A 27,961-nucleotide genomic window follows, 5' to 3' on the forward strand; every position below is an offset into this window, starting at 1 on the left:
AAAAAAGAAAAGATTTTTAAAAACTGCCCTCAGTTTATTGGTATCTCATGTGGTTTTACTGTGTCTTACCCTGATGGTCACTGATGTGGAGCATCTTTCATTTGTTTATAGGCCATTTGTACACATTAATTTATGAAGTGTCTGGATTTCTTAATTTTGTTGGTTGTGTTATTTATGAGTTGTGAAGGGTCTTTATAAATTCTAGATAGAAGCCCTTTATTTTCCCTCAGCCTATGGTTTGCCTTTTTGTAAATGACATTGTTCAAAGAGCAAAAGTTTTTAATTTTGATGGAGTCCAACTTAGCAATTTTTTTCTGGTATGGTTAATGTTTTTGTATATCCGAAGGTCACAAAAGATTGCTCTGAAGTTTTTCCTTGGGTGTTATACAGTTTAAAGTTTTACAGTTAGATTTAGGATTAATTTACATATATGTATAGCTACATACATAAATTAATCAAAATCATATATATGTGTATATGTATACATATACACATACACACACACTCAATGTGAGATAGTAGGGTTGATGTTTCTTTTCCCAAATAGATACCCATATGCTTAAGCATCAGTTTTTGAAAAGACTTTAATATTGAATTACGTTGGCACTGTTGTGAAAAAATAATAGACCATACTTGTGTGGCACTATTTCTGGACTCTCTATTCTGCTTCATTGATTTATGGATCTATCCTTTTGCCAATAGCAAGTTGTCTTGATTTAATGTAGCTATGTAATAAGTCTTAAAATCAGATAGGTGGGTCCCCCTACTTTGTTCTTCTTAAAAATTATTTTGACTACTCTAGGTCCTTTATGTTTTCTTAAACACTTTAGAGTCTACTTGTCAAATATGACAAAAAATATCTGTTTGGATTGCATTAAATCATTATACTGGTTGAGGGAAATTAGCATCTTAACAATATTGAGTCCTCTATTCTCTCTCAGTAATGTTTTATTGCTTTTAGTGTAAAAGTTTTGAATGCCTTTTGTTAAATTTATCTCTAAGTATTAGTGCATTTTGATGCTTTTTCTAAATGGAATTTTTTAAAAATTTCATTTGTAATTTATTACTAGAATACAAAAATAGAATTGATTTTTATATAATGACCTTGCCAAATTCACTAAGTAATTCTCGCAGTTGATTTTAGCTATAGGGTTTTAGTAGATTCCCTTCACTCCTTTTCTTTCAAGATTGAGAAATATCCATAGGATGGTGAAATTTTTTTTTATCAGAAATTGACAATAAATTCTGTCAGCATTGTTTTCTGTATGTATTGAGATGATTATTTGATTTTTCTTTTTTATTGTGTTAATTTGGTGAATTGCATCAACTTTGGTGTCTTAAACCAACCTTGCCTTTGTAGGGTAAACCTTATGTGGTCATAATATATAATCCTTTAAATACATTATTGGATTTCTTTTTTTAATATATTGCTGAGGATTTTTCATGACTATAATCATAAGAGATATTGGCATATGATTTTCTATACTTGTGATGTCTTTGTTAGAAAGTGTTTATATTAGGATTATGCTGGCCTCATAAAATGGGTTGAGAAATGTTCTTTCTTTCTCTTCTTTCTATAAGAGTTGTGTAGCGATTGGTACTATTTGATATTTATTGAACTCTATATCCCAAAACTGCAGAACACTCTTTTCAAGTGCATGTCATTATGATCAACTGTATGTCAAGGTACAGAGATAATAAAAGATACAATATTGCATTGTGGGGTTGATAAACTGTGAAGTTAAATATGAGATGACAGTAACACAAAGGAGAGGGGAGGTACATTATTTATACTGTTGCAAAGTACAAATCATTGTAGAGTGGTATAATATTGTATAATGCAACGTGTAAATTTTGTAAATTGATATAACACTGTCTTAAAATAGACTGTGATTCACTTAGGACCTAATCCCTAGAACAACTGTTGACAGAAGAAAATGCAAATAGGTATAGCCAAAGAACTTAATAGACAAATTAAAATTGAATTCTAAGCAAAGAGGTTATTAACACATACATAAAGTAGTAAGAGCAACTGAAGATGAAAAAACAGACGCAACAAATAGAAAACAAACAGCAAAATGACATACCTAAACCCAACAATGTTCATACATTAAATGCAAATTAAATAAATATCTCATTTGAAAGTACAGATTGTCAAAATGAAGAAAAAAGCAAGACCCAACTGTATTATAGCTATAAGAAGCATACATTAAATATAAACACAGACGGGTTGAAAATGAAAGAATTAAAAAATATGAGTTATGCAAACTGTGAGCATAAGGAAGCTAGTGCAGTTACATTAATATCAGACAAAGTAGACTTCAAGACAAGTAGTATTAGGAAAAAGAAAGAAGTATGTTTTGTCGTGGTAAAGTGGTCAATTCATCAAGACGACACAAAATTGTAAGTGTGTATGCAACTATTAAGGGCTTCAAAATACATGAAGGAAGAAGTAACAAACTAAAACAGGAAATAAAATTTCAAAATAAAAGTTAGAGATTTTAACACCTCTTTCTCAGTAGCTGCTACAGCAATGAAAAAAAACCAGCAAGTATATATATAATCTGTGTTCCCTTCTTTCAGAAATTGGATCTCCTCCAATTTCTGCCTGCTCTTGCTCACCATGCCTTCAAATAGTTGACTTAAAAAATGTCGTTGTGAATTTATAATTTTTACTTGTAGAGGGGTTAGTTTGAATCACTCTGCCATTATCAGAACTGGAATTTTCAATATTGTAACTTGTTTCCTAGTATAGTGCTTTGTATGTTACTAATTGTAATGGAAGATTTTCTATATGACTCACTCATATTTAACTATTACAAGTGCCATCGCTTTGTTCCTATGTGAAATGGAGTTGTCAAAACATCTCATACAAGGTTTGGGTGACAAAACAGATGTTTGCAGGAGGACCAGATGTTGATCTTTTTTCTGCCACTTACTAGCTATTTGATTGTACTCAAGTCTCTTAAGTAGCCTCAGCCTTAGTTTCTCTATTTGATGGGGGGATGAGGGAGAATGAAGGAGTTTGTTTACATCAATGTTTTTAAAACTTAATGTGTCAGAGTCTTCCTTCTCCCCCCAGCATAATCTTATGAAAATGTAAAGCATATTAAAACAAAATAGCCCTGATTGAAAAGGGTGCAGAGCCCAACCTGTGCATTGCATCCCTTACACACCTCCACGTCTACATTGGCATTGAAGCTCCTTTGGGGAACCTTACACTTCCTCAGGGAATAGTCTGAAAAAAATCAAGACTGGGTAATTTATAAAACTCTTTTCCTAATTTGTTTGAGTCCGGGAATGGCCAGATTGTGCTTTTAGAAATGTGGCCATTTTTTCTAGGATCTAATGTGGGCAGTTGTCATCTTTGATCACCCTTCTGCTTTTTCTTATCCTTATTTCTATCCTTATCCAACCAACACAGGCAGCCATTTGCTGTGGATATTGGAGAAATTTTGTATCTAAGGGATTTCCTGAAATTGTAGTTGAAAGTAGCACTCAGGTACTGCACCACTGAGCACAACCCACCCCTACCTGTCTCTACTTCCCGTCTGTACGATGTGAGCAATACTTGCCTCCACTGCATTGCTCCTATGTGGGAGGGAAGGAATTAATAAGCTTGGAGCTGCTCTGATCATTTATAATTTTTTTCTCCATCTGTAAAGTAGCAGCAGACAGGCTCAAGAAATCCTCTCTTTGCATCGCCAGTTGGTAATTTTGTTTCCTTAAAAGAAGCAACAAAATGAGCAGGTGTTGGGCACTTCCCACTTCCAGGCAGTGTTGTTAGCTCCTACAGAGCACTCCACCTCCAGGCTTGGGAAAAAGGATTGTAAGGTAAGGTGGGAAGTACAACCCACACTATCAGCTTTATCTCCTCCTGCCTCAGTCCTTGTATTTTCCACCCTTCCACTACAACAACCCTAATGGTGAGTTCTCAAAGTCAGACCCTGGGAGAGGGCACATGCTTTCCTTTGCGTATAAATGCCAAGCTGGAGAAAAGGATTTCCACAAAGGGCAGTGACATGATGGGGGTTGCTAATGAAGACGATGAATATAACAATAGTAGTTAAACATTTAAAAAGTATATCATATGCCAGACATATGCTAAGTGCCTTTACATGGCTTATCTCATTTAGTCTTCTCAACAATTTTAAGAGGTAAGGGATATCAAAATGAGGACACTGAAGTTTAGAGAGATTAAAGGAACTTGATTAGGTCCAAGACTCGCAAATGTAATATCCCAGTTTTAAACTCTGTCAGCTTGTCTTCACATTCTGCACTCTTAACCACTCTAGCTGTGGCTGATACTACTCCCAACAGCCAGTTTCTATCATACTAAGACCCCACCATCCCGTCTCTTTGGAAGATAAAGATGGAATTTCCTCTGCTCCTCCTTAAACTAGAAAAAAAATGATTAAAAATTAGAGAGAGGAACACTCTGGCTTCATTGCAATAGGAACTTGATATTGATAGGTCATTTTTGGATACCTCTCTGCCTGTCAAACTCATTAACTGCCTGCCAGTGCAAGAAGCCCACAGTAGCACCTTGATTGTGTGTTAATAAAGGGATGAAGCTGCTGGAGTACATGTATCAGAAAGATTGCAGGAGAGTCAGCCTTCTCTTTGGTGGCAGATGTTTAGATGATATCTGAGATCTGTCTGAATTCTGTGATTGAGTGAAATGAGCAGTCTTTCAGCTTCAAGGTGTATCCACATTTACAATAATTGTGTAACTTTTTTTCTGTCACATTAGCAAGTTAATTGGATGAAGAGGTAAAGATTTTAATAAAATTTTCTACTGTATTATTTCCTTGGTACTTAATTGGAAAGGGATTTGAACTTGGTATTTATATGATGCTTCAGAAAATACTATCTTATTGCTGAAATAAGTGTCACAACTTAGATGAGACCTTGTGATTTTCAAAGATTAAGTTAAATGAAACCCACATCAGCTATTTAGTTGGTAGCATAGATACATTGAAAGGCAAGTAGCTGGGATCTTGCAAATAGACAAGAACCAAACTTGAAATTTGAAAAAAAAAAAAAAAAAAAAACATTGGGGAGAGATTGGAAAATGCTATGGAAAAACCACTGACTTGGAACATGGTAGACTTTAGATTGGTGCTTGTTTGATGCGATGGTGGGCAAATCACTTCAGCTTTTTGGTTTTAGTTTTTCTATGTGAAATAGAGGGAATAGATGCTCATGAAAACCTTTTCCAGCCCAAAGTATGTGATTTTATTTTTCTGGTGATAAAACACAGTTGCATCCATTTTGTCCAGAATTTAAGAAGTTTTTTCCATGGGGAAACAGATGGTAGAGGGAGCGTAATGGACTATTAATAACATGGACTTCGGAGCAAGACAGCTTGGGTTTGAATCTTGGCCCACTGCTTATAAACTGTTATGACTGTCGCAAGTTATTAACCTCATTGTGCCTTAGTTTCTTCATCCATAGCCTGGGGATAATAATAGTACCTACTTCCTTAGGTTATTGTGAGGAGTGAATAAGTTAACATATGTCAAGCAGTAGAACAATGCCTGGCATGTGATAAATGCTGCATGAAGGATTGCTTTTATTACTGTAACAGTGCCACTATTGACTTCTATTGCTGCTCAGTGGCCTTTGCAAGAGATTGCAGGTTTCATTTTTAGACTGAGAATTCCCTGAGGTCCTTGGGGAGTGAGGCTTAGAATAGCATGTGCAGATGTACTTATAATCCCACAAGGAGCAATAAGCCTGTATGCACTCACATCTACACTACTACTGCCCTTTTCACTGCTCTGCTCTTCATTTATCCATCACAAAGAAAGCACTCTTAACAGGTTTCAGGGTGGAAGCAGGAGAGCTCCCTGAACCTTACTATGAGGAGTAAGCTAGATAGGGCTTCAGCTTCCTAATGCAATGAAATCTGATGATATGCACAGTGGTTAGGGACATAGATGCTACGCTTAAGTCCCAACTTTGGTAATGTCTTAAATTTGTTGCCTTATGACAAGTTACTTAACTTTTCTCTGTCTTTTGTTTCTATCTATATAATCAGAATAAAATTCCTACTTCATGGAATGGGTAGATGCAAAGTCCTAAGAAGGTAGCTGGTATATATGTTATAACTGCTGTATGATTGTATATCAGGCAAGGAGAATTTTTGCTCTGTGGATGATCAATGGCTCACTGAAAAAAAATCAAGAACCATATACTAATAAATTAGTTGCAATTATTAATTTTATAGATGGAAAGATATCCATGCATTGGCTAACTCATTTGAAATGGATGACTTATGACTACTTAAATTTTAAAAATTGGCCTAAAAATATAAATTAGAATGGAATCTCAGAGTTGGAAAGCACTCCAATTGTTGTCTAATCCAGACACCCCTCACATTCATGTATCTCCCCAGGTGCTTAGCTGGTCCTGTACTCTAGAGGTGGAAGTAGTTTGATTTTGTTCCTGTTGTCCCTGGATCTCTCCTATATGCATTGGTCCATCCCATCCTAGAGTGCTATGCCCAGCACATGGAGGTGTGAAAAGACTGGTCATTATGGTGGTTTTCTGATGGAATGGTATTTGCATAGCTTATTGGAGTAATGCTGGGAAATCTAGTCTCTTCTGACACTTAGATTTTCAAGCCCTACTGTGGCGTTAGATGCAGCCAATAGAATTAAGTGAGATGACAAAGATGTACTCTTATGTTCATGGAGAAGCTGCTCCATAAAAGAGAAGATCAGTGAAAAACAAATCAAATGTTGATGCATGTCCAGCAGGAAGTTTGGAGTTGGAGAATTTTAGAGCTAGAAAAGACCTGGGAGATGATCCAGACCTTTAAAATGATCAAAACACAAGGCATAAGAGAGGTTAAGAGACTTGGCCACAGGAGCTCCACTAGTTAATGTGAGTACACAGAGTGAGAGTTCTTTCCACCACCTCTCTCTGATTCTCCAGCACTATGATTAGAAATGTGGGTGCTAGAGACTGGCTGCTTTAAATCAGATCTTGGTTCTGCTCTTAATTGGCAGTGTGATCTTCTGCCAGCTGTGTACTTCTGTCTGCCTCAGTTTTCTTGGAAAAATGGAAATAGTTGTAAAGGTTTTATGTGTCAGGCACTTATGACAGTGCATGGCACATAATGAGCACTCAGTAAGTGTGTTATTATTGCTAGTCTTCCAAAGAACCTCAGGAATGTCAGCTCTTAGACAAGCCAGAGAATACATGTTTTGACCAGGCTGGTGTTTAAAATTATTTTCTCTCACTTGAAATATGGCTTTTTATTCCTTCCTAGCTTCTGATTCAGAAGTGATCTTCAGGACCCATCTGTGAATGAACAACCATATTCTTCTCTGGAATCACTGTGTGACTTTGGGATATAAAATGATGAAAAATTATTCCCCATTATTTATGGTTTCCAATTCACATTCAGCAAATATTTACAGAGTAGTCTGCTTTGTGCCTGGCTTGGAGATAGGGCCTGGATGCAAAGGTGGGCAGTCTGATGTGCTCCTCACCCTCATGGTATATGCAGATTAGGTGGGGTAACTTGCAGTTAGATAGGTAATGCTGCCATGGCATCCGAGGGAGCACTGACAAGAGAGAACAGAAAATTGTTTTACAGCACATGCAGGGAGCTCTTAACCTGCTGTAAGAGGTCAGGGAAGGACTTTCTGGAAGAAGTGATGTCTAAGCTGAGACCTCAATGATGAGTTAGATTCCTGACTAGTGTATATAGGGGCTGGAGAAGAGTATTCTAAGCACAGGGAACCATGTGTGTGCATGTGTGTGTGTGTGTGTGTGTATGTGTGTGTGCATGGATATACACTCAGCCTTAGGAGAACTCTGGGTATTCACCAAGTCATTCAATATTTAACAAGAGTTTATGAACTACTTACTGTGGAGCAGGCATTGTTTTACATATTGAGAGACATCAGTTAACAAAATAGGAAATATCCTTATTTTCATGGAAGTTGTAGGGGAGAACAGAGAACTAAAGCTTAGTGCTATGAAGGCAACTACTTAAGGGAGGATGTTCAGGGAGGACTGTAGGATGAAGTGCCAGTCAAGCTGAGACCTGCGATGTGAAGGAGCCAGACATGTAAACACCTGGGGGAGGCAGAAGGAACAACAAAGTCAAAGAGCTCAACAGCAGGAACAATCTCGGCCTGTTGGAGAAACTGAAAGAGGACCCGTGTGCTGGTATATCAAGGGTGTGGGAAAAGTGTATGAATAATTCAAAGGGTGTTTCATTAGGAAGGCTATTATCAAAAACACAAAAGACAACGTGTGTTGGTGAGGTTATGGAGAAGGAGGAACTCTAGCACACTGTTGATGGGAATGTACATGGTTGCAGCTGTTATGGAAAACAGTATAGAGGTTCCTAAATAAATTAACAATAGGCCAGGGGCATGGTGGCTCACGCCTGTAATCCCAACACTTTGGGAGGCCCTGGCCAACATGGTGAAACCCTGTCTCTACTAAAACAAACAAACAAACAAACAAATAAAAAATAAAGCTGGGTATGGTGGTGCATGCCTGTAATTTCAGCTACTCTGGTGGCTGAGGCATGAGAATTGCTTGAACCTGGAGGCAGAGGTTGCAGTGAGCTGAGATTGTGCCACTGCACGCCAGCCTGGGTGGCAGAGCGAGACTCTGTCTCAAAGAAAAGAAAAAGAATTAATAATATACTACTATATGATCCACAAGTCCATCTTCTGGGTATATAACTAAAGGAGGTGAAATCACCACCTTATAAATGTATCTGCACTCCCATGCTCACTGAAGCATTATTCACAGTAGCCAAGATAAGGAAACAACCTAAGTGTCCGTCAATGGACAAAGGGATGAAGAAATTGTGGTACATAAATATGCCTTAGAAAGGAATGAGATTTTTATATTGACAATGAAAAAAAATTTTTAAAAAGGAGATCTGCCATTTGCCCTAACATGAATGGAACTGGAGGACATTATGCTAAATGAAATAAGCCAGACACAGAAAGAGACATAGTGCATCATTTCACTTAGATGTGGAATCTTAAAAAAACAAACAAACAAAAAAAAGTTACCAAGGGGCAGGAATAGGGATGCATGTCAAAGTATACAAAGCGGATATGCAGGATGAACAAGTCTACAGATCTAACCTATAAGATATGGATTATAGTGAATAAAACTATATTTCATTAGGAGCTTTTGTTGAATAAGTAGATTTCAGCTGCTCTTGTTACACAAAAAAGTAACTATGTGAGGTGATAGATATGTTAATTTGCTTCACTCTAGGAACCAATTTACTATCTGTATGTATCCCATACCATCATGTTGTAAACCTCAAATATATACAATACAACTTATTTTTCAAAGGTTGGGTTGTTGATGCTGAGAAAGATTCAGAAAATTTCTAAATGAGTTAAAACACACACACACACAATGAGTCTCTTTTCTCTTCTTTTTCTTTTCTTTTTTTTTTTTTTTTTTGAGACGGTGTCTAACTCTGTCACCGAGGCTGGAGTGCAGTGGTGCAATCTCAGCTCACTGCAACCTCCACTTCCTGGGTTCAAGTGATTCTCCTGTCTCAGCCTCCCGAGTAGCCAGGATTACAGGCTCCTGACACCGTGCCTGGCTAATTTTTGTATTTTTTGTAGAGACAGGGTTTCACCATGTTGGCCAGGCTGGTCTGGAACTCCTGACCTCAAGTGATCTGTCCACCTCGGCCTCCCAACGTGCTGGGATTACAGGCGTGAGCCACTGCGCCTGGTGGAGTCTTTTTTCAAAACTAGAAAGCTTTTGGAAAATCGTGTTGTAAATATTCCTTCTCTGAAGTGGGGATTGGCTATGTGTGTTTTAATAAATTAGATGAGATGAAGAGCATACATCCCATGGTCATTGACTAGAACTGCATATAAGGCAAATGTACTGATAAACGTTCTGTTTCCAGTTATGAACACATTTAAACAACATACCAAATCAGCAGAGCTGCCTGGCTCAACGTGAGGGTTCATTATGATGATTTTGGGTGTCCCAATGATTTATCTTGGGTTCTAGCTATATACTGTATTTCTAATTACCTTCATGAGCATTCTTTGCTTTGGACTCAAATTTGTGTTGCAGAAGTGCTTTAAATTTTTTTCTATCCAGTTTGAGTGTGCCTTCGTTCAAACTCATTGTCCATGTTCTTCTCTTCTGTTTTCCTGGAGAGTCTATCTCTGTATTCGAGTACATAGGCCACACAGGAGACTCATGGCTCTTGTTTACTCCCAGTCAACAGCTTTGGGGATGACGAAGAGCTGTCCACATCTTCTGACAGTGACGAGGAGGTGATCAAACAATTTGAGATTTCCGTGTCCCGCTCCCAGAGTTTCCGTTCAGTGACATCTGAGAAAGGAAAGCAGACAGGATTGGAGCAGAAACCAAAATTCAGCCGTTCGTTGTTGACACACGGAGAAGATGGCACAGAAGTATCTGCCTGCGAAGGTATTCATTGCCTCACACCCTTTCTTTAGACCAGGGATGGCCAAGGGTAAGAGTGCATCTGAGTTATTCAACCTCTGCACTCTGCATCTGAGAGTCCAGAGAGGAAAAGAAAATGAGACAAGATGCAGTACGTGGAGCAAAGGGGCTGCTTTAAACCTCCCAAGGGGACTGCCATGCAGGAGGTTGAGAGAGGGAATGGATCAGAAGTGGGTGGGTCTCGATACTAGGTTGTGGGACCCCTTCCCTTTCTTTCTTATTGGCCACTTCTTCCTAAATTTAGAATAGTATTTATTGAGCTTAGCAAATCTTGTTCCCTTTTGATAAATACGAAAATGTCACGTACCTGTCCACTGACATTGAGAGTCTGTGCCATTTCTCCCATTTAGAATCATAAAATAAGTTTTCCACATACCTATATAACTCCCGAAGATATTTTGAAGCCTTTCTTCTAATTAGTTTGCATTATGAAAGCAATGGGTATTTTTATCTTTCAAATAAAAAAAGTAGTGTAATAATATTAAATAACCTTTTTCAAACAGCACATGCCCCTGCATCCTTACCTTCAGTCCCTGTAGTTTCTGACACACTCCACCTGCATGAAAATGACTGGGTAAGCAGAAAGTCTTATGTCATTCTCCAGCATCATCATCCTAAATTTACATTTCACAAAGGGGAGGGGATACTCAAAGGTAGGGCGGCCAGCTTGGGATGTTGGGCAGACCTTGTTACAGGTCGTCCCCTCCCTAACATAGACCCAAAGTAACCTGGAGAGAGGATGCAAACAGAGCAGTACCCTATTTCTTTGTGCTTTCCCAAGCAAAGGTCAAGGTATCTATCTGAGTCCTTTATGCCCAGAGCCCTGAATAGACACAGCCATTGTAACAGGGAAGGGTCTGTGAAGTGTATTTGGTAAAAAAGCAAGAGAAAATGCTATGCCACCCACCTTCATGACCTGGTCTCAGTTACCTGAGCTCTCTAACCTTTCCTTCTTTCCTTTTGGGAAGGTGGTCAGTCAAATGAGGGCATAGCTGTAGATGTTCCATGTTTTCAAACCCAGACAGATAAAAAGGAGGGTGCAGAAATTGAAAGAAGATAAAACAGAAGAAATTTTGATTTGAGGATGAGCACAGGACGAGCAGACAGAATAAAGGATTAAAGAGGTGGAATTAACAAAAAGACCCCTAATTTTCAGCAGGAATAACTTGCTATCTGTCATGTAGTCTGACTTATTGACATAAGCCAACATCATGTATTTTATTGCCATTCTTTTTAGCTCAAATTAATAAGTAAAGGCCTTATATAACCGAACCACAACATCAGTGGCCGCTGACACTGTCATTTCCCCACCCCCTCTCTTGGCTTTTCTCTTTCTCTGATGTTACATCACAGCATTCCTTTCTCTCCATTGAGAGGGCAAATGTTAGCTAATGAAAGTTAATAGCAGTTGATTCCCTGAGAACAGCTTGTTTAATCCTAAAGCTAATGGCCCCATTTCCCAAAAGCCCAAGTGTCTGGCTTCTGATTTACACAAATGGCTGATGTTCTGAGAGTTCTGACAACCATTCTAACCCTTATCCTTCCTGGAATGAGCAACAAATTATCTCTTGTCCTAACTGGCAATTCTGAATTTTAGACAGATGGTGATAGAAAAGGTTAAAGAGGAAAAAAATCTACTGCATTGAATGAAGTACCTGTAGATTTTGAAGAAAATCAGCAGGATTTTCATAGAAATAGCCCCATGTCAAATTTTAGGTTAGCAGATGCCATGGAAATGTTAACATGGTTTTTATTGCTTGATTTTTTTTGTTCATCTTTATATCGGTGGATTTTTTTCAGTGGTAAAGAATCATGAAAAGATTAAGCATGCACTCCAGAGAGGAATTTTTTGGTATGCCTAGTCTCTATTTAGCTGTTTTATTCCACTGTAAACATTGTTTTGTAAGATTAAATTTAGTTGTAGAAACAGTTCTTCCACTTTAAAAATGCATTCAAAAGTGTTGGACAGTGAAATTAAAGGGCCAAATCCAAGTAAAATCTGAAACATGAATGAGCTATTGGTAGGTTGTCTCATATTTCATCTTAAGTGAAATCCTTCATTCTAGATTCTGTGGTGAGGCTATTTAGAACCATATTCCAAGCAAGTTCTCTTTTTTCCTGTGCATCTGATTTAGGGTTATTGCACAGTAATTGTCAGTGCATTCCTGATAACATTAAAGAGGGTTTTTGGTCTAAGTGGTCTGGATTGGAGGCCTGTATGCAAGGTCTTTAGGCATGAAAGGTTAGCTGCAGAATAATAGTCCATTTCCTGGGGCTTTTTTTTTTTTTTTTCTAGCAGTAACCTTATTTTTGTGTATGGAATAGTTATTCTGAGGATATTTCCTACAAGCTAGATATTATTACTCTGGTGTCCTCAAAACCAGCTCAATTGTCTCCAGAATGTGTACTTAGTTTTGTTTGAGACAGTATATCCGTCATGGTTCAATCGGAGAACTAGAATCAGCAGGGTTACATGCATATATGTACATACAGAATGTATATGTACATACAAACACCTGCACATGCAGGTAGGGGTGTGTGTGTGTGTGTGTGTGTGTGCGTGTGTGTGTGTGTGTGTACCCCAAGAGATTCATTGCAAAGAATGGATTTATATGAAGGTGGTGGCTGGCTAGGTAACAGAAATACACAGCCCCCATATTTGCGGGAAAGGTTGTAGGGAAAGGTAGGGGGAAACTCTAGGCATGAGCTGAAGCTGTAGTTCTTAGGTTAAATTTCTTCTCCAGGGAACTTCAGTTCTCTTAAGGTCTTTCAGCTGACTGCTTATGTAGGATAATCTCCTTTACTTAAAGTCAACTGATTATAGGCTTTAATCACATCTATAAAATACCTTCACAGCAATACCTAGATTTAGTGTTTGATTGAGTAATTGGCACCTATAGTCTAGCCAAATTGACACATAAAACTTGCCATCACAGATGGTAAGCAGAAGTCTTTGTATTTGGGTGGTGATCAGGGAGAGAGGTTTGGGAGTATGAAAAAAGTATTTGAATAATGGGGTTTTATTCCATCAAAGTGGGATATGGACTAAGCAAGTGGAAGAATTTCTCTGTTAAAATAAATTTGGTTGATGTGACATAGTTATGGCCTATAATTTCTAAGAAGCCAGGATACATTTCTCTGACAACAGGCAATTACTTTTGTGCGTGTGTTGAAGGTGTCATGATCTTCTTTAATTTAAAGGCACGGGAAGACTGCTTTATGGAAAGGTGATTCACCTTTCCCTTTCCTCCTCCTCACAACTTGACTTGTACCCCAGATTTGCTTCTCTAATTCATTCCTTGCTTGTCTGTCATGGAAAATGGTTTGTTACATTAATATCATTCTTATGTTTTTCAGTTATGAATAACTTTTCAAGGCTTAATGTAGCTTTTGAAAATTCTCTTATTACTGATCTTGGTATTATCACCGTAGGAGTTTTATGGGGGTAATTTCTTGGCAAAGTAAAATTTTGTGCTGAAATCCTGCTGGGTTGTACACATGTTGATGGATGACCCACTGTTTAATAGGACATTTTACTGTTTGCATATGTGAGGAATGGGTGTGCTAATTAGAGACTTAGAAGAAAATCCTGCTTTATGTTGTAGGTTTTTGCATGTGGATTTTTCCCTGTTCTGTCATTTTGTGTGGCCTGTTTTTAGGATGTTTGCCAAATAACCAAAAGTCTGGATGTAAAAATTTTGTGATGTCCTATAAAAGTGTTTCCAAGGGGTCTGAACTGAATAATTAAGGATAACGAGGAAGATAGGGAACTTTCTCAATGGCCTGCTGTGATTTTACAAAACCCCATATCAGGAGTCTGAAGTTCTGCCCCGAGGATCTGCCTGAAGATGTTTTTATATGGTCTGGTTGATAACATATTTTTAAAGTTTGAATGCTTACTATACATGGGTCATGTACTCTGGTGAACCCCTGTCACCACCACTCATATTGCTGCATACCTGGCTGCTTTCAATGTTTGTTACCTACCTAGACTTTAAAGTTCTCTGAAGGGTAAGTAATAACGCACTGGCAGATAAAGACTATGCAGTAGATATATGTGGCTTACTACCATCCAGAAGCTTACATTCTATTAATAGCTGAGGTATAAGGCTAACAAGGGAAAACAATTGCTACCATACAATGTATATATAAGAGCTTTATGACATAGACTTTGCCAACCCACTCCCTTGTCCTGTCTAAATCTCTAGTTTTCTTTCATCCTGGGATGGGGTCTGCTGGAGGAGAAAAGAGGCCAAAGAGATAAGAGATCCTCAATTTCTCTTTGGGTGTAGGAGGCAAATAGTGGGGGCAGCTATTTCCTAGGAAGACCCTGCCAGCTTTTCCTGATCATCTGAGGACACTCTTGACATGTAGGAAGACGAAAGGGATGAATGGGGGTGAGGGGTGCTGAGAGAGAAAAGTGTGGAGACTGAAGGAGTCAGGGAAGTCTCAGGAGTTGTTGGTGCTTTGTATGGGGAGGGAGGACAGGACACAGGGAGGATCTGAGGGGCACTGTGAGCAGAAATACACAGCTAGCATTTTCATAAACCAGTGAGACCAGAGGAATGAGACATGGTCACTTGGGAAGCAGTGGAAAATGGGGTTGGATGGGTTGGATGAGGCCAGTTCAGGCCAGGCAGGTAAGCAAGGCTAATATTTATGGAAGGCCTGCTGGCTGCCAGGTGAATATTATTTCATGTGTCCACAGTGATCTTCTGATGGCTTTTATCGTTTTGTAGATAAAGAAGCAAAGATTCAGAGAATTTGAATATTGTCCGGGTTCTTATGGCAGAGACAGGATTTAAACTCAGATCATATCAATCCAAGACCATGGATCAAGGAGGGAACTTTTTACTTGGTAGGGTCACCGAAGCTCTTTGAGCAGAGGGTTATATAGTAAACACTGAAGAGAAAAGGAAGCATGGTAGAGTCGGGAGACCATATGATCTCCGTATTAGATGACTCTTTTTGCTTTCTAGATCCATTGCAGAAGTCTTGTGGTCATTAGCTCCAGCAAAATGCTGTGTCGATTTTATCTTTTTGACATAAATATATAGTCTCTACACTCATATTTAAAAAGTATTAAGCCTTCTGATACCCCACATAATGAGATAATGTTCTTTTTATTTTATGGATCAAGTTTCTTCACTGTATGGATAGAATTATGTTTCTGCAGGTATTGTTGGTATGGGTTCTGTTTCTGCAATCTTGATTGTTGTGACTGCAATTACTCAATTTCTCTAGGTAAAAAGGTGTTAAAAAATAATGCGTTTGAAATGGTTTTCTTATTGCAAATTTAGATTTGGATGGAGCCAGCCAACGGCGTTATTCTGAGAATCTCTCCTACGGTGGAGATGACCACATCCCTGCTCACTCACAGTCCCCATGTGAAAGGGGGGATGCCAAACACCACGGCACATCTCACCAAGAGTCCAGTGTGGTCCAAAGCCTCAGGCGCCAATCCACAGAGGGCAGCTTGGAGATGGAGACAGCTTTTAATAGCCGGGGATTTGAAGATTCCTATGCCACTGACAGCTCCTCCATGTGGAGTCCAGAGGCAAGTTATTTGTTTTTCATTCTTTCATTGGTTCCCTTTCCCCTTCCTCTCTTTCCACTCTCCTTTCTCATCTCACTAAAAAAAAAAGAACATTTCCAGAAAGGAAGCATTACTTTTATCTGCAATAAATTTTTGTCCAGATGACCAAAATCCCATGCATGTCAATAAAAGAATCATAAATTTCTCTCAAAATGGAAAAAAAAAGGAAAAATGGTAAAAAAAAAAAAAATAAAAATAAGAATGGCGGCAGAATGGATCCAGGAACAGCCAGGCTTTTCTTTTATATAAAGGCTTTTTATAGACTTAATTTTAAATAATGGAATTTTCAGTTCTTTAGAGGGACTGGTTTATTTACTTCATGGTTTCAATTAAGTGGAGTCTATTTTTATTTAGCCCAAATCTCAAGTTATGATTATTTGATATGAAAATTATTTGAAAATTGAACTAAAATGAAATGGCCTTCCAAGTGAAATTATGCAAGGTATAATGATGCAGATCTTGCACTGTGAATATATACAAAATATATTTTGTGCCTAGGAGACAGCATTAATCAGTAATGGCCCTCTGGCCATTGACACTGCTTTTTGTAGTAAACCTCTGATAAAAGATACTTCTTTCAAAGTTCTTTTTCAGTTAAAGCTTAGTCCAGAATAAATGTAACAATCAGTCCAGAGATGTGGCTGGAGGTGATGATGGTAGTAGCTACCATTTATTGAGCAGTTAATATATGCCAGGCACTGTGATAAGGATTTTACCAAATTGTTTCCTTTTACTGGCTCTTACGGTTATTTTTCCATTAGATAGATCCCTCCTATCATGATTCTGTGACATTGGAAGGCATTAAGGAATGGTGTTTAATACCTAATTTGAAATTAATTTTGATGAAATAAGTCATATACATATATAAACCTTTAATATAATTTGCAGGGATGGGGGAAGGAGGAGAGAGGTGAATGGATTTTATTAGCATCCATTTGAGAAAATAAACAGGATGCATCTCTTATTAGGACTTGGAGTGTCACACATGCTAAATGCTCAAGGTAAAAAAAAAAAAAAAATCACAGAAAACCCTGTTTGCAAGCCTTACTGCTAACACATTGGTGCGTGTAGGTAGTATCTAAGGACGGGTACACATACACATCTGTGCCCCTGTGTAGATGTCTCTGCTGAGGACCAGAAATGGTGGCTCACGTATGTGGTTTGTGGTTTGTGGCTTGTTAAAAAGCAGCCCTTCATATAGAGGCACCCAAAGCCATTTACTTTATACATTTTGTTTAAAAAAAGAAAAAACTCTGCTTACCCGTTAGTTTACTACCAAGCCATATCAAATCCCACACACTAACACTTAAAAAATATTTTGAATCTCTCTCCCAAAAACAAAACAGACCAAACGATTTGCCTGCCTATTGATACTCTGTCTCCTTGGTGATTGTGCTAAGAGGCTTGGAAGTGCCTTCTCCAGGTCACCTCCCATTTACCTGCCTGCTGGAGCTTTAATAGAAGACTCAGTATTGAGGGTACTAAATGTTCTCAGACTCCAAAAATACCCAGACATCTCTGTGCTCCATTCAACCTCCTATCTATTTTGAGAAAAAACTGTAATTTGGTGCTCCTACAGTAGAACTTCAAATCCAACTCGGAGGCAGTTCCCGTAACTGCCTGCTTTGCAGGCTTAGCTTGCCTTTTAAGAATTGATTTATTTGCCTCTTAGCTGTATTGAGAACTCTGTCTTCCCCTGTGTATCTGGCATCAGGAACATATTGTAGGCCTGTTTACTTTAGGCCACACAGATGACATCAACACTATCTTACTAAAACAGAAAGGCTTTCAATTTGACAGAAAATCTTTAGACCTACATGGGTTTTGACAATTTGACACAACTATTCTCATCTTAAGGAAAAGCCCAGGATATTGGAGCTCAAGGAATCATTTATTTTGTCTCAGCAGGAAACTGGTCATGCAGTGTGACTACCTGTTAGGCTGATGGATTTTCGAGCTCTGCTTTTCTCTGCTGGCAAAGGCCTTTGGCTTTTTCCTGCAGACCCAGAGCCTGGCAGGAAAGACAATGGGAGTGTGGCTGGTGATTTTGAGCACACAGGGAGACAGGTGTCCCACTTTTCATCTCTGCTTTCCACTGATTAATTGGTTGGCCTTGAGAAGTTAATTAAAATCTGCCAAATGGGGATAAGAATGAAGAGATTTTACCTTGCAGGAAGGTCAGATGGATTAGTGGTATTAACAGTACCCACATGAGGAGCTCCTTCAATTGCCTGGTGAGAGGTAAAGTGTGTTGAAATAATTAATTGCTATGAAAATACCAACATTCACAAATCTTTTTCTCAAATCAACCCAGGGAGGGGCCACAAAGCCCGGTTTTCATGGGCCACAGCTTGAATTGGCCTATCCAAAGCCCAGCCATTGGCAGGATCTGTTTATTCAGAGGAGCTCTTAGGACAGTCAGGAGCTCTACCCAGGACTCTCTTAGAAACCTGCAGGTGGAGTGAGCATTTATCTGAAGAGATAGCCTGATGCATAAGTGGAGAGAGCTCCTCATTCACTAAAATATTTTTACCTTGGCATTGAAGTTGACAAAACTAAGAGCTATTAACTAACATTAAGAGCAGGGGCCTCAAAGGATGTGAAAACCACAGAGAGTGTGATTCCAACCCCCACCTTCTGTCTTCTCCCCTCTTCATCTTGTGCGCGCTCTCTCTCTCTCATGCTCTCTCTCTATACACACACACACACACACACACACACACACACACACACACGTATATATGTAGAAATAGTTATGCCTAAAGGTTTGGGGAAGAAGAAAGGAGACTGTATGTTTCAAAATAAGGTTTGGAATTTTGAGTATTGAATATGAGTTAAGGCAGGCCCGGGACTCAAACTGCCAGGGAATGAGTCCTGGATAATCTTGTCTGGGAATGTGATCTGGGCTTGGGGGGAGAGAGCGTGTTAGTTATTTAGTCTTTCTGAGCTTTAGTTTCTTCCTCCATAAAATGAAGATATTACAATACCTACCTCATTGCATTGATGTAAATATTCAAAAAGATAATGTTTCTTAGTTGGGTTCCTCAAAAAAGCAGAGCCTAAGTAAAGGCTTTGTTCCCTACTTTGGGAGTGCAACCCCAGGGAACAAAAGTGCGAGACAAGGGAAGTAAGGCAGGGAAGAAGGGAGATCAAGTATGAGAATACACAGTTGAATTGGCCATCACTCTGTATGGCTAATTGCTTGATCTTGTGTGATCACACTCCAGGAAGCTGTATGAACTGATAGGACAACTGACTATGGGGCAAAAAGTAGACTTTACATATATTGGTGTCAAGCAGGATTCTGCAGCTGTCTAAGCCTTGGCGGTAAACAGAGAGACCAATGATAAGAAATGAGAATTATATTGTGTGGGTAGAAGGTAAGACTTTATTGAGTAGTTCCAGGCTGAAACGACTTAGAGCCCAGATAGGCTGTGCCTTAGGGGAAGATGGAACATGAGTTAAGGCCAAGAAGATCTGAAGTGTTTAAGAGCCAATTTTTATAGTCTGTAAAGGATTTGATATGGTATTTGGCATAAGAAATAGCTTAGTAGATGTTAGCTATTATTACTTATGGTCAGAAATGCAATACAGAGATGATCAAGAGTAGGCTAAAATAGATGGGAGTTTTAGGAAGAGACAAGGGAGCTTGAGAGAAGATTCTGACTTGATTTTTGAGTTGGCCTAAATCCTTGGAGACTTGCTTCTAATATATATACACTAGTCAGTTGTATTCAAAAGTCTCTATAGCAACCACTTTTATCACTTGAAACTAAGTACCTCTGAATAGAAACACTCACGCATGATTGCATGCTCAGAGGAAAGGATATAAGAAGCTTCACTTATTTTACAAGAAATCTAAATTTTCTTGCAGGCTAATTTGAATCTTAAAAGAAAGGGATATTTATTAGATGTCTGCTGTCTGTCAAGTCCTCTACTTTTTATAACATCCCTACACAGAAGGCACCATCTCCATTTTACAGTTGAGGAAAATAGAACATGAAAAGGATTAAATAACTTGCCCAGTGTCATAGAGCTAGTAAGTGGTAGGCCTGGGCTTCCTAAGGAAATATGAACCCAGAGAACCATGAACTTTCACCCAGACTATGTGGGAAAGTTTCATTTATGGATGCACATTTTGAGGCATTTTATTATAATTTGAAGTGAGATCTCTAAATTAGCAAGGTCTGGTGTTCAATTGCATAAATAAGAACTGGTTTGCAATAAGAATCCGTTCAAAGTTTAGTTACAGGTAAGGATCATGCCTTCAGAGAAAAATAGAATTATTATTGACATTATTTATAATTTTTAGTGGGGTGGTTCATTACAATAAATGCAGCTCAGGTCAGTTTTCCCAGTAAGGTTATCAGATCTGAGTGGCTGCAAGTAAATTGCTACCCAAGGGCGACATTCCATAAAGAGGGATGTGTGTTTGAGAATAGGTAGCACCAGTCCAGTGGTGGGAATAGATATTTATGCAGCCTGGTCTGAGCCAGGTATTTTCATATCAATGAAAACCTCACAACAGCACACCAGCAAGTAGGCACATTAATGTGGATTTTTAAGCTAGAATACCGAGATGCTGGTCTATTTGGCCAGGGTAAAAAAGCTAGTTGGTGGTAGAGTTATGATTTCCATTTAGGTGTTCTGGCTCCAGGCTCAGTGTTGCTGTTTACTAAAGGGCTGTGGAGGTGTCCTCCTAAACCCTTGCTGCTCAAAGTGTGAGCCGAGGCTAGCAGCATCAACATCCCTTGTGCATGTCCCAGAAATGGCAGAATCTCAAGCTCCACTCCAGACCTACTGAATCAGAATCCTCAGATGATTTAGGTCTACATTAAAGTTTGAGAAGCTCAGCCCTAAACCTTTTCTCCCACTTAGATTGAAAATATACTGAAGCATCACCTTCCTGGGACTCCCATCAAAATTCTTGTCTGTAGAAAGCTCTTGCCTGTGGAGAACAGGCTCAGGCTCAACCATCTGTATTTAGGGACACAAGGAAAAGTCGCCTATGGACAATTGCCTGTTGACTTAATTTTAGATTTAGCATCTCAGTTGGTTTCAATGATCCTGGGCAATTGTGCTTTTTGAGAGGCAGTATATATGAAAACACTTTGCAAAAATATAAAAGCTTTAGTTATCCATTCCAAAAACATTCACGAAGGCGCACCATATGCTAGGCACTTTGCCGTCAAAGAATTCACAGTTTAATGCAGCAATAGACCAGTAAACAGACCTATCTGATATAGAGGGAATACACTGGCAGTTAGAAAGCAGGGATTCTGAAGGAGCCCAAAGGGGCACCAACTGGCCAAAATGTAATTGGGATCATCATTTCCATTTCTAATTGTTTCCTCTGCCTGCAACAGGAACAGGACAGGACCAATTTGCAGGTGCCATCCGGGGTCTCAGAGCCCATCTCAAAGTGCGGTGACCTAGATGTCATCTTTGAATATAGAGCCGCCAGCCAGAAGCTCACAGTGACCATTGTGAGGGCACAGGGCCTCCCAGATAAGGACCGAAGTGGTGTCAACTCCTGGCAAGTTCATGTAGTGCTGCTGCCTGGTAAGAAACAGAGGGGCAGGACGAACATACAGAGAGGGCCCAACCCCGTCTTCAGGGAGAAGGTCACCTTTGCTAAGCTGGAGCCCAGAGACGTGGCTGCATGTGCTGTCCGCTTCCGCCTGTACGCTGCCCGGAAGATGACCCGAGAGAGAATGATGGGAGAGAAACTATTCTATCTCAGCCACCTGCACCCAGAAGGGGAAATGAAAGTGACTCTGGTTCTGGAGCCAAGAAGTAATATAAGCGTGAGTATGTTAAATGGTGCTGCTAATGACGTGGTGTGTTCGAAGACCTGGGATTGTCAGCCCTTGATTTAGTACATTCAGTCTGAGAATTCAGAGACTTTAATTTAATTTTCCATTTGGCTCTCCTCCCCCTTGTAAGCCATGATTTGCACTTCATGGTACAATGGGTCTTTCATGCCTGTCTTCCTGATAACCTGATGGATAAATGCCCTGTCCATTTTAGGACAAGAGGGCAGCAGTGTGGTAGAGGGCATGGAGAAAAACAAGGAAGGTGGCTTGGCCTTCTGGTTTGTGGATAACTGATCCTACTCCTCCTGCCCCCAATCTGCATCATGATGAATCTCAGAGATGGGACTTTCTGGGCAAGGTTCTTAACGGGTATGCTGGGACAGACTGAGATAGCAGCCCAGAACTTCAGCTGCTTCTGAAACCTTTCATTTGTATGTATTACTACAGTCTTCCCTCATACCCCATTTCCCTGCTTGCCACAGGGTTTCAAGGAAAGGTGTCATAATTTACAGGTCTACAGGATGGGCATCTCACTACTGCTGTGGGTTATATGTCATGTAGTATGCCCATCTCCTTTTACAAAACTATGTTAACAGATCAGGGAGCTCTCTAGGCTCTGGGGTCAATCAGTCGTTCATTCAGAGATGTTTACTGTCAATTATGGTATAGGCAAAGTGGATGCAGGAAAGAACTAAGCAGGTGATGCCTCTGTCCTTGGAGAGCTTGCAGTCTAGTGGTGGCCAAGTAGGCAAGGAGAGAGAGTGATAGGCTGCTGCTTGTTTAGAGGATCAGAGAAAGTTTCTTTGAGGTGGTGATAAAACACCAGAACTCAAAGCATTGAGAGAGCGAGGCCGGTGACGTGAGGAGGATGAGAGTTCTAGATAGACGGAACAGCACATGCAAGCAGTCAGGATGTGGGGTGGCCAGGGGAGGGGGGAAGCTTGTCATATCTGAGGAAGAACAAAGGAGACAGAAAGGCTGGACTGTAGTGGTGGCAGATCCGTCTACTTAAATGTCCAATGATGTCTCAAAATTAACATCTTCAGGCTTGAAATCCTGATTTTTGCCTCCCTAAATCTATTCCACCTGCAGTCTTCCCCATGTTGCTTAAAGGCAGTTTCATTCTTCCAATTGCTGGGGTCAAAAATCTCAGAAGTCGTCTGTGACTTTTCTGTTTTCCACCTGAAATCCTATTGGCTCTATCTTCAGGTACAACCAGAACCTGGCTCTCTGCTGCATTACTGAAATAGCTGCTCAGTGGTGGTCTTTCCACTTCTGCCTTTGCCTCTACAGACTCTTCTGGACATGGGAGCCAGAATGAGCTTTTTAAAGTATAAGCCAGATGACGTCTCATCTCTGCTCAGATCTCCCTTTTTTCTTACTATCTGAGTAAAGCACATCTGAAATGATGGAGAACAGAATGCAATGGAGATCAGAAGGGATCCTGCGTGACAGAGCTTGGGAATGGGGATGATCACACCCATATTTATGCTTGCTAGGCCCTATGCTGTGTGCTGGTGGCACAGAGTTGAATGGGGAAAATGAGCTAGTGTAAAAGAACTTTGCAGGTGAAAATCTTTCATTCACCAGTTATTTGTTGAGCATAGTTATGTGCCAGACATTAGGCTAAGCACCAGGGACTGAGAGATTTATACGGATTCAGAATTTGATGGGAGAAGCAAGCAGTGAGTGACAGGTGCCACAGCGGGAAGCTTTTATAGGAGCACAGGAGGGGGAGTGAGTCTCACTTAAAAGTAAGCAAATATTTCATTGTTGAATTTTTATCTTGTAGACAGCAGGGTCTGTAAGGCGTCTATCACAACCACCTAGCCCTGCCATTTACAAATTGTGTTCCATACAGCCTCGGGTTAGGTAGGGGGGTGCTCTGCAGAAATGTCTGTGGTTTGGTAAACAGGATACTTTCCTGCAGATGGGCAGAATATTTGATTCCTTTTATTGGTTCTAATTATTGAGTTTCTGGTCAGAAATTTGAAGAAATGATTTCAGACATTGAGAAGAAAGGTTTAAGTCAAGTCTAATGCCCTTGTTTCTGGTGGAGGAGATGGTGTTTCGGGGGACAGGATTGCCTGCCCCCACAGGACTGATTCCTACTCCCGTGCCTTGAGGGACAATCAGTGTCCTGCTCAATTTTGCGCTCCTCCTCCCAACGTGCCTGTGCCTGGTGGGGAAGGGTAGGTGCTCAGGAGAAGCGTGCCCATGAATAAACGTGACAGAAAGCTCAGGTTCTCCTGGGCTCACTTGGTGCCTGCCAGGTCGCTGAGACCCACAACCCATGTGTTGTCTTTTTTCCTCAAACAGTTGTAAAAGTGCTCATTTGTAATGTAAGTTATTTCTTTAAAAGGCAAAATTTGGCACCTGGCATATATTTAACAACCTTAAGCAGAACTAGGAGCCAAATGTTCTATGTGGGGGTAGACGTCCAGTGGTCATTTCTTTTATAGTTAAGACACAACGCCTCCTGTATTGCCATATTCATCAAGGAGCTGCAGAGAACAGAAACAAACCTCAGGCCTGGAGTGGAGGGGTTCCTTAGAAACATCTAAGCACAGATTACACAGGAGGGAATTTGAGTCTATATTGAATGTATTATTAACTCTCCTTGTATCTTAGAGGGTTCGATTTACACTAGTAATAACGTCTTTGTCCGTTTTGTCTTTAGAGAGGAAATATTGAATGGAGACAGCTCTTGAAACAAATATGTCAGTTCCTAATGCAGGGATCTCATCCATGACTGTGCTCCCTGGGCCCATTGTAATTCACGCCGAGTGCGCCCTTAGTCATCTTTGGCAGTCATTGGGGATTGGGTCACAATTTCACCAAACATAATATCGGCTTTCTCTAAAAGAGAGCAGTGCAGCGTGGGCCAATGGATTCTTTGTTGTTCTTCCCCTCCAGAGTGGAGGGTCTCCGCTCAGCCCATCTGCGGTTTCTCACAGTGATAGTACTTCATCCACGCAGTCGCTGTCTCATGGAGGGGCGCCAGAGCTGTTGGTGGGGCTCTCGTACAATGCCACAACGGGGCGATTATCTGTGGAAATGATCAAAGGCAGCCATTTCCGAAACCTCGCTGTTAACCGAGCACCTGGTAAGTGTGAGTCTGTTCTCCCAGCTCTGGTTCTTCCAGAGGCAAGTGGAAAGTCCTGTCTGCTTTCATCTTAGTTCTTTAATTTTTACCATAAAAATGATCTTATTATGGCTTAAGCAAGCTTTCACAAAGAGATACCTCTGTATTTTTAAATGGCTCTCTAATTAGACTTCTTTGCTATCTAGATATATCTGGACATGAAATAGACTGGCCTGTGTGTCTATATTGTTTAAAGGAAAATAATGAACAGCATTTTCAGCAACATAATGTGTATGGGCAATTAAAATCTGCTAATATGTCCTAGGCCCTCAACTTTATTTATTTTTATTTTTTTTTCCTTTATTATTATTATTATACTTTAGACTCTATGGTACATGTGCGCAACGTGCAAGTAAGTTACATATGTATACATGTGCCATGCTGGTGCGCTGCACCCACCAACTCGTCATCTAGCATTAGGTATATCTCCCAATGCTATCCCTCCCCCCTCCCCCCACCCCACAACAGTACCCAAAGTGTGATGTTCCCCTTCCTGTGTCCATGTGTTCTCATTGTTCAATTCCCACCTATGAGTGTGAATATGCGGTGTTTGGTTTTTTGTTCTTGCGATAGTTTACTGAGAATGATGATTTCCAATTTCATCCATATCCCTACAAAGGACATGAACTCATCATTTTTTATGGCTGCATAGTATTCCATGGTGTATTTGTGCCACATTTTCTTAATCCAGTCTATCATTGTTGGACATTTGGGTTGGTTCCAAGTCTTTGCTATTGTGAATAATGCTGCAATAAACATACGTGTGCATGTGTCTTTATAGCAGCATGATTTATAGTCCTTTGGGTATATACCCAGTAATGGGATGGCTGGGTCGAATGGAATTTCTAGTTCTAGATCCCTGAGGAATCGCCACACTGACGTCCACAAGGGTTGAACTAGTTTACAGTCCCACCAACAGTGTAAAAGTGTTCCTCTTTCTCCACATCCTCTCCAGCACCTGTTGTTTCCTGACTTTTTAATGATTGCCATTCTAACTGGTGTGAGATGGTATCTCATTGTGGTTTTGATTTGCATTTCTCTGATGGCCAGTGATGGTGAGCATTTTTTCATGTGTTTTTTGGCTGCATAAATGTCTTCTTTTGAGAAGTGTCTGTTCATGTCCTTCGCCCACTTTTTGATGGGGTTGTTTGTTTTTTTCTTGTAAATTTGTTGGAGTTCATTGTAGATTCTGGATATTAGCCCTTTGTCAGATGAGTAGGTTGCGAAAATTTTCTCCCATTTTGTAGGTTGCCTGTTCACTCTGATGGTAGTTTCCTTTGCTGTGCAGAAGCTCTTTAGTTTAATTAGATCCCATTTGTCAGTTTTGGCTTTTGTTGCCATTGCTTTTGGTGTTTTAGACATGAAGTCCTTGCCCATGCCTATGTCCTGAATGGTAATGCCTAGGTTTTCTTCTAGGGTTTTTATGGTTTTAGGTCTAACATTTAAGTCTTTAATCCATCTTGAATTGATTTTTGTATAAGGTGTAAGGAAGGGATCCAGTTTCAGCTTTCTACATATGGCTAGCCAGTTTTCCCAGCACCATTTATTAAATAGGGAATCCTTTCCCCATTTCTTGTTTTTGTCAGGTTTGTCAAAGATCAGATAGTTGTAGATATGTGGCATTATTTCTGACGGCTCTGTTCTGTTCCATTGATCTATATCTCTGTTTTGGTACCAGTACCATGCTGTTTTGGTTATTGTAGCCTTGTAGTATAGTTTGAAGTCAGGTAGTGTGATGCCTCCAGCTTTGTTCTTTTGGTTTAGGATTGACTTGGCGATGCGGGCTCTTTTTTGGTTCCATATGAACTTTAAAGTAGTTTTTTCCAATTCTGTGAAGAAAGTCATTGGTAACTTGAAGGGGATGGCATTGAATCTGTAAATTACCTTGGGAAGGATGGCCATTTTCACGATATTGATTCTTCCTACCCATGAGCATGGAATGTTCTTCCATTTGTTTGTATCCTCTTTTATTTCCTTGAGCAGTGGTTTGTAGTTCTCCTTGAAGAGGTCCTTCACATCCCTTGTAAGTTGGATTCCTAGGTATTTTATTCTCTTTGAAGCAATTGTGAATGGGAGTTCACTCATGATTTGGCTCTCTGTTTGTCTGTTATTGATGTATAAGAATGCTTGTGATTTTTGTACATTGATTTTGTATCCTGAGACTTTGCTGAAGTTGCTTATCAGCTTAAGGAGATTTTGGGCTGAGACAATGGGGTTTTCTAGATATACAATTATGTCATCTGCAAACAGGGATAATTTGACTTCCTCTTTTCCTAATTGAATACCCTTGATTTCCTTCTCCTGCCTAATTGCCCTGGCCAGAACTTCCAACACTATGTTGAATAGAAGTGGTGAGAGAGGGCATCCCTGTCTTGTGCCAGTTTTCAAAGGGAATGCTTCCAGTTTTTGCCCATTCAGTATGATATTGGCTGTGGGTTTGTCATAGATAGCTCTTATTATTTTGAGATACGTCCCATCAATACCTAATTTCTTCAGAGTTTTTAGCATGAAGGGTTGTTGAATTTTGTCAAAGGCCTTTTCTGCATCTATTGAGATAATCATGTGGTTTTTGTCTTTGGTTCTGTTTATATGCTGGATTACATTTATTGATTTGCGTATATTGAACCAGCCTTGCATCCCAGGGATGAAGCCCACTTGATCATGGTGGATAAGCTTTTTGATGTGCTGTTGGATTCTGTTTGCCAGAATTTTATTGAGGATTTTTGCATCAATGTTCATCAAGGATATTGGTCTAAAATTCTCTTTTTTTGTTGTGTCTCTGCCAGGCTTTGGTATCAGGATGATGCTGGCCTCATAAAATGAGTTAGGGAGGATTCCCTCTTTTTCTATTGATTGGAATAGTTTCAGAAGGAATGGTACCAGTTCCTCCCTGTACCTCTGGTAGAATTCGGC

General features: G+C 39.8%; 1 protein-coding gene across 3 annotated transcripts in view; it reads left to right on the forward strand.

Moving 5' to 3' along the window:
- SYT16 (synaptotagmin 16) overlaps window positions 1-27,961 on the forward strand; it is a 342,174-nt gene that overhangs the window by 261,356 nt on the left and 52,857 nt on the right. For 2 of the 3 annotated variants that reach the window (XM_054448010.2, XM_054448011.2), the window contains 4 exons: window positions 10,243-10,455; window positions 15,792-16,048; window positions 21,454-21,894; window positions 24,820-25,009. In XM_054448010.2, the coding sequence (XP_054303985.2) occupies window positions 10,243-10,455; window positions 15,792-16,048; window positions 21,454-21,894; window positions 24,820-25,009 (1,101 nt within the window). The remainder of the gene's footprint in view (window positions 1-10,242; window positions 10,456-15,791; window positions 16,049-21,453; window positions 21,895-24,819; window positions 25,010-27,961) is intronic. The other variant, XM_054448012.2, reaches the window with a different exon arrangement.

The sequence above is a fragment of the Pongo pygmaeus genome, chromosome 15 (genome assembly GCF_028885625.2).
Source record: "Pongo pygmaeus isolate AG05252 chromosome 15, NHGRI_mPonPyg2-v2.0_pri, whole genome shotgun sequence".
Lineage (NCBI taxonomy): Eukaryota > Metazoa > Chordata > Mammalia > Primates > Hominidae > Pongo > Pongo pygmaeus.